Source organism: Monopterus albus, unplaced genomic scaffold (genome assembly GCF_001952655.1).
Source record: "Monopterus albus unplaced genomic scaffold, M_albus_1.0 scaffold117.1, whole genome shotgun sequence".
Taxonomy (NCBI): Eukaryota; Metazoa; Chordata; class Actinopteri; order Synbranchiformes; family Synbranchidae; genus Monopterus; species Monopterus albus.
In genome coordinates, this window is record NW_018127997.1 from 912,862 (window position 1) to 932,211 (window position 19,350).

Genomic DNA, 19,350 nt, shown 5'->3' on the forward strand with positions numbered 1-19,350 from the left:
TCTACCTGTAGTATTAAATCTGCTCCTTTAGTTCTGAATGAGGGCTCCATTTTCTTCTCAGTGCAAAGCTGGGGTAGTTTCAAACAGTTTTTATGCAATTTTCTTTGGGTGCAAATGTTTGTGCACTGGTGCGTTTTATTACGAGAGACCATAATACCGTTTGAGTTCACTAAAGAGCTCATGGCATGTTTTTTCTTGTTATCCGACTTATCTACAATGTTACAATGGAGAGATATCAATTTAAAAATGACCTGAAGTTCAAAAATGAGGTGAGCGTATGTTCTAATACTTCTATGCAGAAGTAACTTGGTTTATACATGTCTTGCAAACTCTCGCTGGCAAGACTTTTTTCTAACAAAATTAAGTGTTACATAATAGTTATGGTCATAGTCTCCAGGCACTTGCACATTCATGTGAGCTTGCCTGGCATCCAAGGTGCCATTGTTTTTCGACTGCGTCCGGTTTTGTGGATATATGGTATTTTCCCTCCTGCTGCTGCACTGTGACCAGAGGATGTGGAGAAAAATACAGGGCCTGAGGTTACTGCATGTCCAGGAATGTTCCTGTACAGGGACTCTCTGTTTTAGCTGACCAGGTCTAACCTACAAGCAGCCAGCCAGTGAAGCCCCCCACAGCAGTGAATAATCAGCTCATCAATGCTGGATTCCCTCAGAGCACAGTACCTGTTTGTTTTGACTGCTTGAGGCCAGTGTGTCTGCTGCATGTGATGTTTTGCTGGTTAATGAGCAGATTAATGATCCATGATGTTATTGTCGGTGCTACGCTACCTGTTTGAGTTAATTTCACTATTTTGGGACTGTATGTGGTCATGTGGGGGAAGATGCAGTGACCACCAGTTGGATTTACCGACCTTGGCGCTAATTGAAAGGGAGTGATGTTTCCATTACTCGGTGGGATTTAACGGAAGGTTTAAACACACATGTTGCGTGTCTGTTAATGGGTAGGGTAGGGTAAGACTTTATTGATCCCACAATGGGAAATTCCAGTGTTCCAGCAGCATTAGAGAGCAGACAACGAAACACCACAAGAACAACAAAACACCACAGGAACCTCCAAGAAGCAAATCAAAGGCACCTAAAAACAAGACAAAACATGGCACCTTAGAGAAATCAAGAACAAGAATATTAATGCTCTTGTTTCTGTAACGTTATAAAGAATTGTTGTAAGGTTGAAAAAGATACTATGTCTGCATTATGTCAGTGAAAATATGGGGTTTCTCAATTACCTGCTTTGTTTAGAGTGTTACACTTCATCCATCACCAGTCAAAACGGAACAACGCCATTCCATCTATAAGCTTGTTTCTTTTGTTTTTGTTGTTGCTTTATATTTGGAGGTCCATGCTATCACCTAATGTACTGGAGTATCCTCTGCACCTCCAGACCAGCCCTAAATCAATGCTGAATGTGCTGTTGCCCACTTTGGCTTGATTGACGGACATAGTCATTGCTGCTGAAAAACTACATTATGAATTATACATTATGAAACAGCACACTGAGGAAAACTGCATTGTAAGATAAAAGCCAACTCTGGGAAAATGGCATTTTGACTGTATAATAATATACAGATTGAAAGTCACTTTTGGCTTTTTCCCGTTGAGGTTGCCACAGCGAATCGTCACACTGACGACTCGCATGCTGACATTTGGCACGTGTTTTACGCCAGATGCCCTTCCTGATGCAACCCTGACTCGAACGCGGGCTGCAGCAGCGAGAGCGCTGCGCCTTAACCACTAGCCTACCAGGGACTCATAATAAGATACAGATTATTAAAACAAAAAGAGCAATTTCATAATAATGAGCTGAATTATAAAAATGTTTGATTATTTTACAATTCTATAGTCATAAAATTGTCTGTATTTATTTAAATAAGCTATTTCATAAAACCTTATTTAATTTTTTGTATTATGAACACTTTGGAGCTCCTTGTATTTTATTACAAATAGGTCTGTGTAGTGCTTCTCAATTCAATTTACTATTTGGGAAGTGAAAAATAGAAAATTAGAAAATTGAATTAAAAATTCAAAAATTGTCAGACCATGATAAAATAATTGTTTTCACTTGTTCTTTTAGTTTTCTGTCTACAAAATGTCTGATAAAAAGCAAAAAGTAGATGAAAAAAATCAGAATTGGTTTGGTTTTTTATTCAATCTTGGGCTGCTTTGCCAGCTCAGCCTGCATCTGATTGTCCGTGGTGCAGCCCAAGAGTGTCCTGCCCCCATTCAAGGTTAACTTCTGTCTGCCCCAGGCTGTCATGACCATGTACAGAGATGACTGATCAAGATGAGATACATCAGCCTTTTTCTACTAAATGTGCATCAGGCATAGCTCCCAAAAAGTGTGTGTGAGCTCATGTATAGAACAGACATGCACTATAGCATGTTGCTTGATAGCGGTGAATGTTATATTACTCCTAAGAAGTTTGGGGTCAATTTTTTCACCTTTTTTTTTAACACCAAACCAGTTCAAGTCCAGTGAGTAACCTTTAATGGTAAAAGGCTAATAGATAATCTGCCAGGTGTAAAACAAACAAAAAATCATGAGAGTAAAAACTAAAATTATATATGGAAATTTCATATAAAACAGGTCATTTTCAAGGATCAAGCAATCTGCAGCAGTGGAAGTAAATGAAGCCTTGAAATAAATGTGAATGTTTCCTAGGTCCTGCAGGCTTCCAGTTTTAAAAAGAATGCTGTACTACTACTGCCAACCCCTGTGAGGGCACTGCCAACACACTGTGGTGAGAAAGTGTGAAAATTATGTTTCAGCCCTGTACACTACATCACCTATCTGTCTCCTTTGTTTCTGTCTAAATTATTATGGTCACTAGAGGTTGCTTAACTATATCATGAAACGTTGGGTCATAACCTACTGGCACAAACAATATCTCTGTGTGCGTCATCATGCTGGTGTCTCAGGCCTCATCTGACATCAGCCTACTATACAGTCCCTTCCCTGGTGTGTGTGTGTGTGTGTGTGTGTGTGTGTGTGTGTGTGTGTATCTTCATACTCACCCCCTCAGCCTTGTCTTCAGTGCTGGCCAGCATCTCCTGAAGGGCTCGTACAGATAGTGATTGTTCCAGCACAAAGGTGCAGATGGACAGATCTGGGGGTACATTCTAAAACAAATAAATGAAACTAAGATGATTTACTGATGTTGACTCTTACATGTTTAACACTCCGTCCAGTACAGGACACTCAGTTCTTTTATAGCAGCACCCTGGAGACTTTTGACCACTGGGTGCTGCAGTGAAATAGAAATAATCTGTTACTGATTTATGCATGTTTGGTTAAAACTTAGTTTTGTTACTTTTTTGAATTTTCTAAACAACCCAACTAGAACACAGCTATACTACTTGAGTCATTAAATAGAGTTTTATTTTCTATTAGTAAGCTTTTACTTTAGTTAGTTAGCTTGTACTTTTTTCACCCTAGAAGGTAACTGCACAGTTAGGGCAGTCAAAATCACAACCAAGAATGCCAAAATAACATAAGGGCACTTAAATGTGTAGATAACAAGTAATAAAGACACAAATGACTAAAATCCTAAATGGAAACTGAACTACAGTAAAATCTGAGCCCATTATCATAACCTTAAGTATAAACAGTGGTTCCTGGTAGTATTCTGTGGAGCAAGTTGTGATATGTAGAGGTACACAAAATGCAGGAACAGGTAGAGGTAAGTAACACCACTTAACAGAATTGTGGTTATGGTATGGCAGTGACATCCAGTGCCCTCAAGGGGGCACCAAAGATCACTAGGGGTGCAAGAGGTTTTGTCTGCTCCGAGGTGGTGATGTTGTCAAAATCAGATTTGCACCTTTTAATTAAAATCATAATAACACACTTACTGAGTAATAGGGATAGTTGGGCATAGCCATACACAAAGTGAGGGAAGGGTTTCGTGTGAATGCAGCCAAAACGTACACATCCTCCTTTCTATTCTGCTGCATTCACACAAAACCTTTCCCGCAGAGTTGTAAAGTGTGGCCACATTTATTTGTGTGGAGAATGTAATCAATCAGCAACAATCAGAAAATAATGTGTTTTTCTCTGATTCACTGCTTTATGCTTGCTAATGCCACCTGCTGTCTTTATTCACACTCTACCTCACTCAGCCACCGCTGCTAACTCTCTTGCTTAATGGACTGGATTTAGAGCAGGCAGTGTAATTTGGGCACAAAGATAAAAAGAATGGCTCTTAAAGGATAGGCTCAGAAATTTTCAAGTTGATCTTAAAACAATATTGACATGTCCAAGAGAAGGGGTCTTAGCCACTGTAACTTCTCCAGCTCTCCATGAATGTTTCCACAGGGGATGGATAATCACCTTTACTGGCCAAGTATGTTGCACACAAGGAATTTGTTTCCAGTACAGAACCAATGGCAGCCATTTGCAGCACCAACTCAACTGATAGCTCTAATCATCGGGGGTTCAGTATTTCAACACGTGGATTGCAGGTACCAAGGTTCGAACCTTCAATCTTTGGGTCGAAAGACAACTGCTCTACCCACCGCACTATTACCTCCCCTACAAAGCAGGTACACTCTAAGAAATGAGGGTCAAAATACACAGCCCTTGTTTTGTGTAAAAATACACTTCAAAGTTTCTCTAAGGCTCAGCTTCAGCTGTCCCACTAGGCTAATTCAACTCAGCTCTTCTCAGCCATGACTTCACCCACACTGTTTGCTCCTCTTTTTTTCCTCAGTACACAAAATAACATACAAATGCTACTAGCTGACAACAATCTGCCTCCATGTTTGTTTTGCTCTGAAATCACATTTTGTCACGTGAGCTTCCGTGAGCTCACAAGTCCCTGGAATCGCGACTCCGAAATTGCTTAGTAAACACCGCAAGCGTGGAGTCCTACGTCCTTGATATTAAAATATTACAAGTCCCTGTTTAAATAAATAAATGGTAAACATGGTATATGGAAGAAGAGTTTGACCTGATTACCATACCTATTCAGCTCTAAGAAGATGCCTGTGTCATAGAAACACATACCCATCATCATACTTCAAATATGGCTTACAAAGAACATCATGTTATTCCACTGTTTCATGTCAATTCATTCTGTGTAGAAGAATGGATATTGAACTACTGATAGATGACAAATTACTGAACAAATACGATTAGATTATAACGTTTTATTAAGGATAATCACCTTTTGGCCAAGTATGTTACACACAAGGAATTTGTTTCCAGTACAGAACTGATGGCAGCCATCTGCGGCGCCACCTCAACCAATGGCTCTAACCATCGGGGGCAACAGGGGGGCTCAGTATCTTGCCCAAGGACACTTCAACACGTGGACTGCCAGCACCGAGACCCGAACCTTCAGCCTTCTCGTTGGGAGACAACTGCTCTACCCACCGCACTACTGTCACAGTCAGTATGTTTTTAAGGTGCTGACTATAAGCTGCAGAACAGCTTCAGGGCTTTTTGGCCTAAATTCTCCAAGTATATTAATTTTGCTGAAAGGACAAACTGCTTTCTTCAGATTGATGGTGGTGAAGAACATGTCGCTTCAAAAATCTTCCATAGGCGTTCAGTTTGGCTGATCTGACTTTTTTGATGAGTATGAAAATTAATTATGTACTATGGTACCCTGCTATGCATTTTATAGAAGCAGTCAATTTGTTTGTTTCTCCACTCATTTGATTTGGGTTTGTATTTTAATTTGTCATCGGTTTGGCATCCTGTTGTTCATGTGTTATAAATGAGAATATAAAAGCTGGTATCTGTACCTTGGAGTTGGAGATGGACTCAAGGAAGCAGAGTCTGTTTCCAAAGCCTTCAGCAGCCAGACAGAGTTTCTGTTGCTCCTTATGGATTGTAGCTGAGCACTGTAGGACCACCTCATCATCCTAAACACACACACAAAACATAAAGTAAGATAAGGTATCATGCAAAACCCTGGATGATGATCCACAACAAAAATGCGTTAAAGTCCAGCTCCATCATTTATATATATAGAATATCTGCAGATATGCAGGTCTGTGATAGGATGCAAACTCTGGTCAGATATCAAAATGCTTCACACCCAGCCACCACCCCTACCACCAGCTTTTTTATTTATGTCCCTGTGCCAGTGATAGCAGTGTCCGGAGGCATTATGTTTTCAAGTTGTCCATCCCTCCATCCATTCATATGTACATCTGGCCCATTCTCATTGATGTAATATTTCAGGAACACCAAGAGGGAATTTCTTCAAATTTAGTACGAGTGCCCACTCAAGGATAGACTGATTAGATTTTGGTGGGCCAAGGTCAATGCCACAGTGACCTTACATCCTTCACATTCCCATGAATGTGAAAGGATGGCAAAGACAAACAACCACAAAGCAGTAATTCTAGTTTCTTCTTTTAACTTGATTATTGAGATCTTTAACATTCCAAGACATAACATTTGTCTGATCCAGATTAGACATTTAATTTTGAAAAAAAAAAAAACAGAAAAATGCATAATTACTATATTATTAAGTTAGTAGAGTGAATTGTATCATTAAGTTAGTAGAGTGTAGAATGAAGCAGAAAGAAGTGTCTTCTACTGAAGGAGGAACCCAAACTGCCCCCTCTCCCTGCAGATGATATAAATCAAAAATCTTTTAAGGTATCTTTTAATCCATCATACCTAAGACACTGATACAAGTACAAAGAAAAACAGCAGGAAAGATAAATAGTGCTTATATTAAGCAGAGAAATGAAATTTCAAATGACAAAGAAAGAAAGCCCACAACATCTTTTTTAAGTTCCTACTCTTATGTCCAGATTTAGGATCTCACTTAGATATGCACTGCATAAACTTTTTCAAGCTGAATTCCAGCATTGAATGCTGAGAGAGAGCAAATAGTAGAGACTAAGACACTTAATGGAAAAGAGGCAAGAACAGAGGGACTGTTAGAAGATCAGCGGCAGTAGTTCTAATCTACTTGTAGTAATTGTGAAGAGTGGTGGAAAGTAAGCACATTTACTCAAGTACAGTTCTTAAGTCCAATTTTGAGGTATCTGTACTCGAGTATTTTCATTTTCTGGTACTTCACACTTTGACTTCACTACAGGCAAATGCTGTACTTTTTACTCCCCTACATTTATTTGACTTTACGTACTGCTCACTTTTCCAGATCTGAATAACCAAACAAAATACAATATAATCATAAGACTTTACTGATACCTGGTTGGAAATTCCCAAGCCATCCATTAATCTCCATGTTATAAGCATATAAGATTTAAAAATTAGCTCCACCTATACTAGCTGCAACTTTTAATTAGACATTTTAGACTTTATTTTATTAGGTCTATGTCACAGGGAAGCAGACAGGAAAGACAAAGGAAGACACCGGCGACTGTGGTGCGGTGGGTAGAGCAGTCGTCTCCCAACCAGAAGGTTAGAGGTTCGGCAGTCCAGTGTCGAAGTGTCCTTGGGTAAGACACTGAACCCCCCGTTGCCTGCCCCGATGGTTAAAGCTATCGGTTGAGTTGGTGCCACAGATGGCTGCCATCGGTTCTGTACCGAAAACAAATTTCTTGTGTGTGTAAAAACATACTGGTCCATATAATTTATTCTATTCTAAATGTCGGTGGTCAGAGTGGAACTGCCAATGTCGTGCAAGCAGCGTGTAGCCTGGGGTACGAGGTGCACTGCGCCGTAACCACTTGCCTACAGGGCACACTAGTGGCTGCAGTATGTCAATATTTATACATATTTAAATATGATTTGCACAATAATGCATCACTAATTCTAATCAAATAATATATACAATGTGAAATGTGCTTTTCTGCCAACTAACTGCCTTTAATTTTGGTACTTTAAGTATATTTTGATGCTAATATTTTTGTATTTTACTCAAGTAAAGTGTGAATGCACAATTTTTACTTGTAACAGCAGTTTTAAGCTGTGCTATTGCTACTTTTGAGTATCGAATCTGAGTACTTCATCCACCACTGACTGCAAATTTGTAGCATGTGTGTGTTTAAGTGTATAGTCAAGTCACTTTAACTGAATTGGAATCCATCAGATAATTGTGAAACTGTCTCAGGCTGCATTTCCCCTAATGGCTACGAGAGGCTGCATCAGAAATAGAACTTTTTGTACAATCAGTCTTCCAAAGTAAATAACAAAAGATTTATTTCTCTCTGCCATTAAAGACAAAATGCATTTGATCTTGTGCAGGACACCATTGTTTGTCAGTGTCCTCTAACATTGATACATATGGTATGGTTTAGGAAAGATCATGGTCTAGATATAAAACCAACTTGGTTAAAGGGAAATTACAACTTGGATTTTATATTTCCAAATCATAGTCCTGGCCATCAGTCCTATCAGAAATGATGGACATGCATGCATACTATAAATAAAATAACAGTCTTGGCAAATTAACTACAGGGGTTTTTCCATTATAGGAAACTACCAAAACGTCAAGCCAAGTAATGCTCTTCACGGGTTATGCGTTTGTTTCTACTATGGCATGCCTGCTTTGTAGGTGCATTCTGGGAGCTAAATTTTGGCACCGCTCAGGAGGTAGTACTAAAATCAAGTACCAGGAATGTGATGGAGGAAGGGGTGCATGTGTGCAGAGCAGTTGCTAGTGATTGGTTAAATGTCTGTGTCTTCACACTACAAGAATTAACATTACAAGCACTGTGTGTAAACACACAGCTGACTGCATGTGTGAGAGCGGAGCAGCCCCTCCCTCCTCTAAACAGAGACCAGCAGAGAGAAAATACAGTGGAAAAACACAGCAGCCTGAAGGCTGTGCTTAGTGAAGGTTAAGAGAAATACAAGGTGTACTGCTTGTTAAGTTCCAACTGTAAAAACGCTGCATATCATACCACTTTTGTGGGTTAAACTAATGAAGAATGTGCCTTTAATGTTGATAATAATCTGCACAACCTGAAAACTACAGTGACAGTAACAAAAAGCAGTATGAATCAGATTTATGGTGGGAGTGGAAATTTGTTCTATTAAAATGGCATTTCTATTGTATTCCACTCTAGGCAAGCAAAGGGCAATGCAGGACATATCATCAAATTTGAAATCACAGAAAATCATACAGCGAGTGGATGAAAAGAGGTGGTCAGAGTGAGAAAAAAATGCACTGAGAGGAAAATGTAATGACTTTAAAAAGATGCACACCACATATTTGTATGAAGTTTAAAACACTGCCATGGACTGTATTTTGTTACACTATATAAGGATTTTATATACACTGTGTTTTGCCTTGGTGCCAGAATGGCTTCTCTTGCTCAAGAAAAACACTGCATCTGCCCTCTTCCCACACACACAGAAATAGACTGACATAAATTAGCATGTCTTCTATAGTCTACACAGCTGACACACACACACACTCATATACAAATATGTGCAGAAGCACAAAACAACCTTGAAAAAAAAGTGAAGGTGCTTTAAAGTGCATTGTCAGGGCTCATCAGGGCTACACTCAAAAACAGAGCACACTGTCTACACAACAGCCTATTCAGAAGTAACAGTCAGTTGAAATATTAAATATGAGCAGGAGAGGAGGTGTAAGAAACAGAAAGTGAGTACCGCCACAGAGGGCTGTCTGCAATCCTAAACCAGACATGAAAACAATGAGTAATCCTTTGACACAAGACTGAGGGAGAGAAAAAAAAGTGAGAGAGCAAAATGTTGTCTCCACCAGTCCAAAAACCTTTATCATCCATTGCAAATCCCAAGCTACCAAAAGTTACACATATATTCAGTTAAATTTACGTTTAAAGATTACCAGATTACCTAGGAGCTCATGTATACTGTGGTGTATGTACTTTATCTATTTGTGGTGTAACACCTTATCTATTTTCAGCCATAATCTGCTTTCTCTCAGTAACCAGGGCCCGGTTTTTCAAAAGTAATCCACTAGGATTTTGGATAATGGATTGGATCAAATCTTGAAAATGGGTTTTTCAAAAGAAGAAACGGATTACATAATCGGATTAGATCATGTAATCCAATCTTGGTTTTGATCCGGATCAAACCTTCATTTAGGGTTTTTCAGAACTTTTTTGTAGGATTTGGATCACTTTGATCCAGAAAATCTGGATTAAACTGATCCCATCAGAAGGGTGGATTCAGCGTGGATTCCATGCCCAAAATGTTATGAAAACCTTAAAAATGTATCAAATAATACTATATTTGGATCATGCAGTATCATACAAGATATCCTATTTATTCATAAGGTTTTAATTTTATTTGTTCATCCGTAAGGCTACAGTGATTAGGTAGGCTTTAACGTATTCAGCCTTTCAGTATAGGCCTACAGCAAAGTAGACAGAGTTCGGCCTCATACAATAATCCCCCAAACAGCTGTCAAAATTGACAGAAAACAATAAATTGTATTCTGTCACTAATTGATATATATATATTCATCACAATCGAACTAATTTTGTTCTTAGAATATTTATTAGTGATGCATGCAATGATTACAGAATAACCCCTAAAATGCAAAGAATGGCAATCACTGCTTTTTGAAGTCCAAAACAATTCCAAATCAGAAATAGTGTCTAACTATTGCGTCCCTTGTTGCACGTCCTGTTTGCTCGTTCTGGCAGAATGCAGGAGGTTGGTTAGGGTCTCCAAGGGGCTCAGGTGCATCATTGTCAGCACAGAGAGGGACATTGCGCTTAGTAGCGATGTTGTGCAGGACAATACAGGCAAGGGTTATGTTGCATGCTTTCTGTGGTTCCGCTCTCAGGTAGTTAAGGCATGCAAAGCGCCTCTTAAGAACTCCATTTAAACGCTCAATTGCACATCTTGCTCTGCAATGAGCAGTGTTGAAGCGTGCCTGCGCCGGTGTATTTGCTGTTAGAAACGGAGTCATCAGCCATGGTAGGAGTGGGTAGGCACTGTCTCCTAATATTATGCCATCCGGTCGGTTGGTTTGGAGGTCTCTATATAGAGCGCTCCCCCTCAAGATGCGTGCATCATGGACAGACCCAGGCCACTTGACAACGCAGTTGGTGATTATGAGGTCAGCATCACACACAAGTTGAACATTGATGCTGTGCCTCCCCTTTCTGTTTATAAACTCCCATTCATTCTCACGAGGTGCTTGTATATGCACATGTGTGCAGTCGATTGCTCCAATAGTATTGGGCATATTCCCCAAAAGAAAAAAGCTGCGCTTGGCCTGGGCAATCTGGTTGTCCTTTGGAAAAGAAACAAATTCATTGGCCAGGCTGGCCAGTGTGATTGACACATCTCTCACCACATCACACACAGCTGATTTCACCACTCCCATATAGTCACCAACAACCTGATAGAAAGTCCCACATGCATAAAATCGGAGAGCAATGAGGATCTGCTCTTCCACAGACAGACCGTGACTCCTTTGGGTTCTGTGTTGAAGTTTCGGCCTGAGAAGGTTCACAAGGTACTCTATATCAGCCTTCCCAAAGCGAAACCGGACATACAGCTCCTCAGTGGTGTATTGCTCCAGTGGCTTGGTACGTTCAACATACACCCTTTGACGGTATCCTCTCCTGGCAAAGTGGTGGTGGCGGTGGACAACACCTGCCATTTCACTGTCTCTCTGTGACTCCTCTGAGAAAGGCTGATCTATATGGCGGTGTAGTTGGTCTTTTCGGACACACCTATTACAACTGAGTAGGTGTGGCTTGTGTTCAATTGAGGCAATTGGACCCAACGCCTATAATTGATGAACAATGTTCACTATAGTAAAGCAACGGAACCATGGACTCAAGAAGCTGTAACTTCACTGCTGCTGAAACCAATGCACTACTAGAGGGTGTTCGGTGCCATTATGGAACAATAGTGGGAAGTTTTACTTCTGCTAAGGATACCAACAAAAAGAAAAATGATGTTTGGATTTTAATCACAGACAATGTGAATGCCATAGGGTCTGGCCAGAGGAGGACCACAGACCAAATCAAATTGCGGTGGAAGAATCTTAAGGCCAGGGCAACAAAGGACCATGCTGAAGCCAAAAACCCACAAACAGGCAACAAGCCATTTAAGAGGGGGGATTACACAGATGTGGTCCTCGACATCATTGGAGGTGAGAAGTCGCAAGCTCTTCATGGTATTCAAGGTGTTGTAGGGGATGGCGAGCCTTGGATTGAGGAGGAGGAGGTGAATCTGCCAGTTCCTCCTGAGGCTGATCCAGAGAGCGTATTTATATTGAATCTCAGCTCTGTTCCTGAGGAAGAAGCTGGATCCTCATTGGTTGAGCCAGTGGTAGTTGCCACAGGATCTCAGAGCAAAGGCTTGAAGAGGCCTTCATCAAACAAAGATGATGATTACAAGGCACTTCTGCAAAAAGAGACTGAAAGGGCAGAAGCACAGCTTCATCTGGCAGAGGAACAACTGACTCTGACCAAACTGCAGCAAACCAAGGCCAGACTTGAGATCCGCCTCCTAAAGGCTACGCTCAGACAAGCTGGTCTCTCCACATCAGATGAGGAAGTCTGAAATTAGTGTGGAGTATTTGACATTAGGTCACTTTTCTTAATTCAATACATCTATATTTGAAACTTGTTATAAATATCCTCGATGTACAGTGTTTGTGTTGTAGGTCTCAGATGAGCGGACTGCTGGAAGAGGATGGGGTGGGGTTTTTCTTGTGTTTAGTTTCTTTTAAATGTGTGTGTTTTCATTTCAAATAATAATAAACGTATATTGACCCCACACTGGCTATTCTACTTGTTGCTCTTTACATATCTATAGTTCTACATTGTGATTTCCTATCCTGTTTGAGCACTGGTTATCCAGATTTGGTGATCCTGAAAAGTTCCTATCTGGATCAGATTGATCCAATCTGATGTTGCTTTGAAAAACTGGCTCAAGAAGTAAGCTGGATTACGTGATCACGGATCGCAAAAAAAGGATTACTGAATCCGGATCAATTTTTTCCGGATTAAACCTTTTGAAAAACCGGGCCCAGGTTACTTAAACCCTAAAAATGTTCAGGTAAGATGCATAGTTTAACTGTCTATCATACCCTAAAAGATGATCCAGATTTGAGCCAGATCAAGCATTTTAGGACACATTTTGTTTTGTTCTGGATCTCATTTTTCACAAAGGACCCATTTGTGTGAGGAAATATTGTGCCTTGGTGGAGATACATGTGCTCTCAGAGGGTTCTTGTTGAGAAAAGGTACACCCCTTTCTGGTTCCACAAAACACTGCACTAAACCAGCCAGCACCATAATGATTTCAGCAGCTGCTAATACATTGTTACAGACCAGCGTGCGTCTGCATGTACTGCAGTACTGTGAGTTGTATTCCAAGTGTTCTGTATTCAGGGATATTAAAGACACACACACTGACAGTGGGCAGGTCAGCAGAGGAGGGTTTAAAAGCTTGGCACACAGAAAAGATTGTGGAGGAGGGGGAAGCATCAGTGATGATATAATCAGAGAAAAGCAGAGTAGAGGAAAACAGAGGGAGACACTGCACCTACTGTAGTGCTGTACACAGAAGAAATACTGATAGTTATCATTTCAAATTGTTATCATTCACTGTATATGTTACCTCATTTCCATATCACTCTTAATTATGGATATTAATATACCTATAATATTTTATATCTGTAACAATAACCAATATTTTAAATACATCTGTGCACAAGATTATCCCCTCTTGCAGGTGTTTATTTAATGTGCTCAAAATAAATCTGAACTAAACTATTACAGCCAAGCATTCAGGTTCTCTTTTGCAGATATTTGCTTTTTTTTAATTTACTTATGCCATGGTAGTTTTAATGGCTTCAACCTAAGTATATGTAAATTTCTGACTTCAACTAAACCAACACCCTGCAGACGTCTCTATTAATCATGTTACACAACAGGTACAGTCAGCCCAACCTCACTGCGGCTGCTGTCACTGTTAAGCTACAGTTTATTCAAACATGCAGGTTTCACACTGACATACTGTACCTTCGTTACTACCATGAGGATGTACGTTGTGTCTGTGTTTGCATTTTATAGCGGTTTGATCGGCTCTGAAAACAGCAGTAGGTGGAGATAAAATGGAGGCTACATCCACTGGCTGTGCGCTAGTGGAGAACAACCGGTTGTGGCAAGGTAGAGGGAAACAGCTTCTTGCGGAGGATTGTGTTTCTATTATTGGAATAGTTGATTTCTTATTGTTATTTACAGTATTAGTTTGCTTGATGGTCTCTGATTTTGTTTTCCATTTTTGTTTGGGGCTTGTGCATTGAGGAACTGTGTTGACAGTCCATTCTCCTGGTTTTCTTTTACTGTGGGATGTAAAATTTTTAATTAATTAATGTAAAAGTAAGCTCTCTAGTTGAGCTAGGGAATAGCATAACATAATGCTCCTAAGTCCTTCTACTGTATTAAATGCTCAGATGAACGTAGCACTAAAAGTAAAGTGAGGATCATTTTAAAAAATAACATTGGCACTTTGTTGCAGTGGAATCTGTGGCTGGCTGGTACCATTCAGTGCGAAGTTTGCCAGTTCTTCCTGTCCCTGCATGGGTTTCCTCCCACAATCCAAACACATGCTGTGACTGCTTAACTTATGACTCTAAAATGCCTATACTGTAGGTGTAAGTGTGAATGGTTGTCTGTATCATCCATATGACAGAGTGGCAACCTGTCCAGGGTGTACCCCACCTTTTGCTCAGTGTCAGCTGGGACTGGATCCAGCCCCATGGAACCATCAATGCTCAGTGTCAGCTGGAACTGGATCCAGCCCCATGGAACCATCAAGTAGTTAATGGATGGACGGATCACATGCCATGATCAGTCTGTATTTATCAATGAAAATGTTGCTTACAGTACACCTTCTAAATGCTGTCTGTGTCTTCATGTTATCCCAGGCTGACTGCATGATGAGCTGTGAGCTCTGTGGGGCCCATACCACCTTCTAGTTGTCAAAATGGCCAGAGAATGTAACTTCTGAAAGAAGAAATAATACATTGCTCCTCCTGCACAAAATAAAAACTGAATTAATAAGAAGAAATTTGCTTAGCTTGATACCCTTGGGGTTTTTCAACCTTATTCTTGTATGACCATGGTAGGCTAGTGATTAAGGCGCAGTGCTCCCACCGCGACGCCCTGGGTTCAAATCAGGGTTGCGTCAGGAAGGGCATCTGGCGTGAAACACATGCCAAATGTCAACATGCGAGTCCAAACGGGAAAAGCTGAAAGTGACTTTCTTTCATTCTTGTATGACCAGTAGCTTAGGTGGCTAATGCTTTATAATTGACATTATGGGGTTAGGTCACTAATTTTATAGTTCATCTGAACTGGAGCTACAGTACAGCCATAGTTTATGCTGATCAGCAAAAGTTACATAGGTTGACTTTAAAGCAGACTATATTTTTGCTTGTGTGATCGTTATTTATAATCAAACATTTAATTAATACTATTTTATTAAAATTTTTCTTATTGTATTTTAGACATGAATATTTGCATGAAGGGTAAAGAAATTGTCATTGTGGGTTTCTCATTGCTTTGGCAAAATTCAAAATTAATATTTAAAGTCACTTGATTTCCCACTGAAACAACATCTGCCAACAGTATCCCATCCATCTGGCCCCAGCATGACCACACAAATTCACAGTTGACAGTCGGATTTGTAGGACTTTGATTTTTCTCATGCAACCTCTGCCACCGTATCTCTGACAGCATTCATACACCAAGGAAATACACACACAGACACACAAAACTGCCGGTTATACTCCTAATATAATAGTACAATCCCAAATGTTTGTAATTTAAACATATCATCACTGCCTGTATTACATTAAGCCAGTGATACTGAAGGGAGACAGAGATGCTGGCAGAAAAAGTAAGAAAGACAGATTAACTGGTACACACTGGAATGTGGAGGGCTTAAATCAGGGAGGAGCAGCCAGCTGTTATGTAAGAGATGTCTTTATGTGGGAGTGACATGTGGCTGAGCTTAGGAACCAACAGTGAAACAGTCACACTAAAAACATTCTACATTCAAAACAAGAATGGATTGTTGAGGCTTATTTTGGTAGTTACAGTATTTTTAAAGCCTAGAATAAGGCTTTACCCACAGAGCTTTCTCATTGGCTAGCTGACAGATTTTGTATTATATAGCAGAATATCTTCAGCCTGATGATTTTGTTTGGTTGGTCTGTTCATTTGTAGAACATTTGGTCCAAGATATCACCACAACTATTATTCCATTTAGTATGGACATTTATACTATTCAGAGAATGATTCCTAACTAATTAGTGACATCGTGATCTTTCCTCTAGAGCCCAACTAACAAATCAAATGGGCTGGTTCAGCTTATCATTCATATGTTGATAAGCAACAAGAAATTGCTAAACTAAAATGGCAGAATTAATACTGGTGTGGCTTTTGAACGATGGTAACAACTAAGAGAACAAAAATGGTTGAAAAGTGATGCTGTCCTGGCCGTATTTCTGCTGGACAGGTAATTATCAGTTTTGTTTTGTTTGGGAGACGTTATTTTCCTGAAATCTGTAAGTAGTAGTCAGGCAGTGCATGTTGCAGTTTGCATTGTGTTCTGGAGGAGTGGCTTTGGAGAGAAATCAGAACGAAAGGGTGGGATTTCTTTGGTTGGCTACTGTCAAAATTGAGCTTCCTCTTGCAGGTTTTATCAGGATCGCCAACCCTACCTTTAATTCTCTGATTCACTCTCTTCCCACTGAAGCTGCTTTGTCTCCTCAGTCACTCTCTAGCTTTCTCACACATGGATCTCCATCTCCCCATTCCGCCTCATCCTGTTTATACAGGAGGTGGGTCAAAATCGTCTTGGCAAAGATACTAGCGCACACTGCTGCATTTTGGATGGTCAACATTGACTGCCCATGCCAGTACTGTACCATTTGCACAGAACAGTGAGGCAGAAAACACCTGCATCAAATGGGCAATGTAAAAGGGGCTTATGTGTAATGTGTGAGTTATATGCCATGACCCTTAGTTTAGCAACCACATAAAATATCATCATGCAATCTGATTACTGGAAATCAGAAACACTAACCAGCAAAAGTGCAGTGGAAGAACCTCTTGCCTTATTAGTAGTGAAGCTTTGAGGTATAAAAAGTGATGATGAATTAACTTAAATCAGCACCTAAACAAATTCACAACTCCCTTCACTTAGGGTTTTGAAACCATACCACCCAGAATTCATTAACACAGCAACAATACTAGCAACTGGGGTAAGAATAATGTCACAACAACAACATACATTTTCAAAATAGCTAGTAAGTTAGGTGAATGTCTGTGGAAATGTTATTTAACAAATTAGCTAATTTGACACAAGTATTCCCAGCAAATATTGTCCTGACTCCAATGTGAAGACTTAGGATGTCCACTGGGACCCTACAGTGGTGGTCAGTAGATGTCCATAACATATGCCAATGTTTTTTAGCTAGGGCATAATCTCCACGGGGGACCAGGGGACACGTCTCTTCCAAAATATGAAAAATGGAAACGTGTCCCCCCAGTATTTGCAATGACCAGTAATCACATGCCTCCTTAAGCTATAAGAAAATAGCCTATTTAGTGTTTCATCCTTTCCACAAAACAACCTCAGGTGGGAGTGCATTTGGATCCAATCTGAATAGGCTGCTGCCTATTAAGTTTTTTTTTCTTAAGAACTGATGGCCTTAACCTCAAGAGATTATAAGTACAGTACAGTATTGGACTTGATCTAAGTGCATCAATTTTGAACATGTGCCAATATCAGGTACAATTCAATAGTTATCCACCTGCAGTACATGGTGAGTAAATGTGTCTGACACACTGAAATAACATCTGGAAACACTTATTTACCCACATCATCCTTTTTATAAGCTACTTGATCCAAATACTGTAGGTTCAAAATATTTGGTATATATGCTTAAATTATTAATATGATATGAATGAAAGTAACTGGGAGAAAGACGCAAAGTCAGACTGAAGATTCTGCCCTTTGTTGAGTCGCATCAACTTTCATCTTGTGAAACTTGTGAAAATGTCTGATGGACATCCAAATTGAATGTACATAAGACATCCAAAAAAGATGTTGCATAAACGTTCATTCTGGCTACTCAGGGGGGGCAGTTGTTCAACATCTGACACAGACCTCAAGTAGACATGTTATGTCTGCTCTCTCACAGGGATGTGAGAGAGATAGGAACAGGATGAACTCAAATGCACTCAGATACTAGTTAAAATAAGGAATTCTTTTAATCGATAAGTAATAAAGGCAGTTATTGTACACATTAGACTGAATGCATATACAGGTCATAGGATCCAGCCCAGGCTGACAGACAGGAGAGAAACATGGTGTAGAGTCCAGGAGGTGGAGACCACCAGGTAGTGGGAGAGAGGTAGCCTGAGAGCTCAGAAATAAAGGGAGAATGAGTTACTGTATGGCTGGGGAAACACTCACAGGCAGTGGATGAAGAGATGAGGAAGAGAATGACGTCCTGTAGACTCAAGGAGGCGATCGAGTGAGTAGAGATGGTAAGATGAGTTGCTGGAGCCGAACTGCTGTGACAATCATTGGAGAAGACGGAGAGAGGAATGGTGACCAGCCCCGGAGAAGAGAAGCTGCAGTAAGCTACGTGGGAGTAGGAGCGTGAGTAGCACAGCGGGGAACCAGAGATGCTGCTATGGGGAACACTCATGTGAGTAGCTTTTGCAGGTGAGTTCAGAGTGGGCATGTTGGAGAATAGTCTCAACACAGTCAGTGGAAGAAAACAACACGGCTATCTGCGAAGCAAGGAGTATAGCACGCACAAAAGGGAGGAGTCACAGTAGGAGGGAAACATCAATCTCGATAACTCAGTTCAGTCTTACTTAAGGTGGTAAGAGCAACATGAGGAGAAAAGAATGTAGTCCTTAGTATACCATCCGGGAGTCAAAGTGTCGTAGAGGTGATTCACACACAGTGATCTGGCACCTGTGGTGCGTCTCACAGGGGTTTAAGAATGAGAGAGAGTGATTGCAGATGAGCTACAGCTGTGGGCACCGCCCAGGAACAGCACCTGCTGAGAGGAGAGAGAGGGAGAGGAAAAAACGCAAGAGAAAGAGGTGGCGCCGAGCAGACCTAACAAGATGTCCTTGGCACATCTTTGTGTTTAGTGAGTGCGTGTCACAGATGTCCAAATCAAATCAAATTTTATTTGTATAGCACCAAATCACAACAAAAGTCATCTCAGGACACTTTACAAAGTAAGATCTAGACCTTACTGTTATCAATATTATTACATAGGGAAAACCCAACAAATCCCCCTTGAGCAGCACTCGGCGACAGTGGGGAGGAAAAACTCCCTTTAACGGAAGAAACCTCCAACAGACCCTGGCTCTTGGTGGGCGGCCTTCTGCCTCGACCGGTTGG

The 19,350-nt window shown here is 40.5% G+C and overlaps 1 protein-coding gene across 6 annotated transcripts in view; it reads right to left on the reverse strand.

Annotated features, from left to right (window-relative positions):
* The window catches only part of ryr2a (ryanodine receptor 2a (cardiac)), a 252,899-nt gene that overhangs the window by 186,428 nt on the left and 47,121 nt on the right, over window positions 1–19,350 (reverse strand). For all 6 annotated transcript variants that reach the window (XM_020611714.1, XM_020611710.1, XM_020611711.1 and 3 more), the window contains exons 2-3: window positions 5,766–5,885; window positions 3,033–3,137 (exon numbers count right to left, since the gene is read on the reverse strand). In XM_020611714.1, coding sequence (XP_020467370.1) covers window positions 3,033–3,137; window positions 5,766–5,885 — 225 coding nt within the window. The remainder of the gene's footprint in view (window positions 1–3,032; window positions 3,138–5,765; window positions 5,886–19,350) is intronic.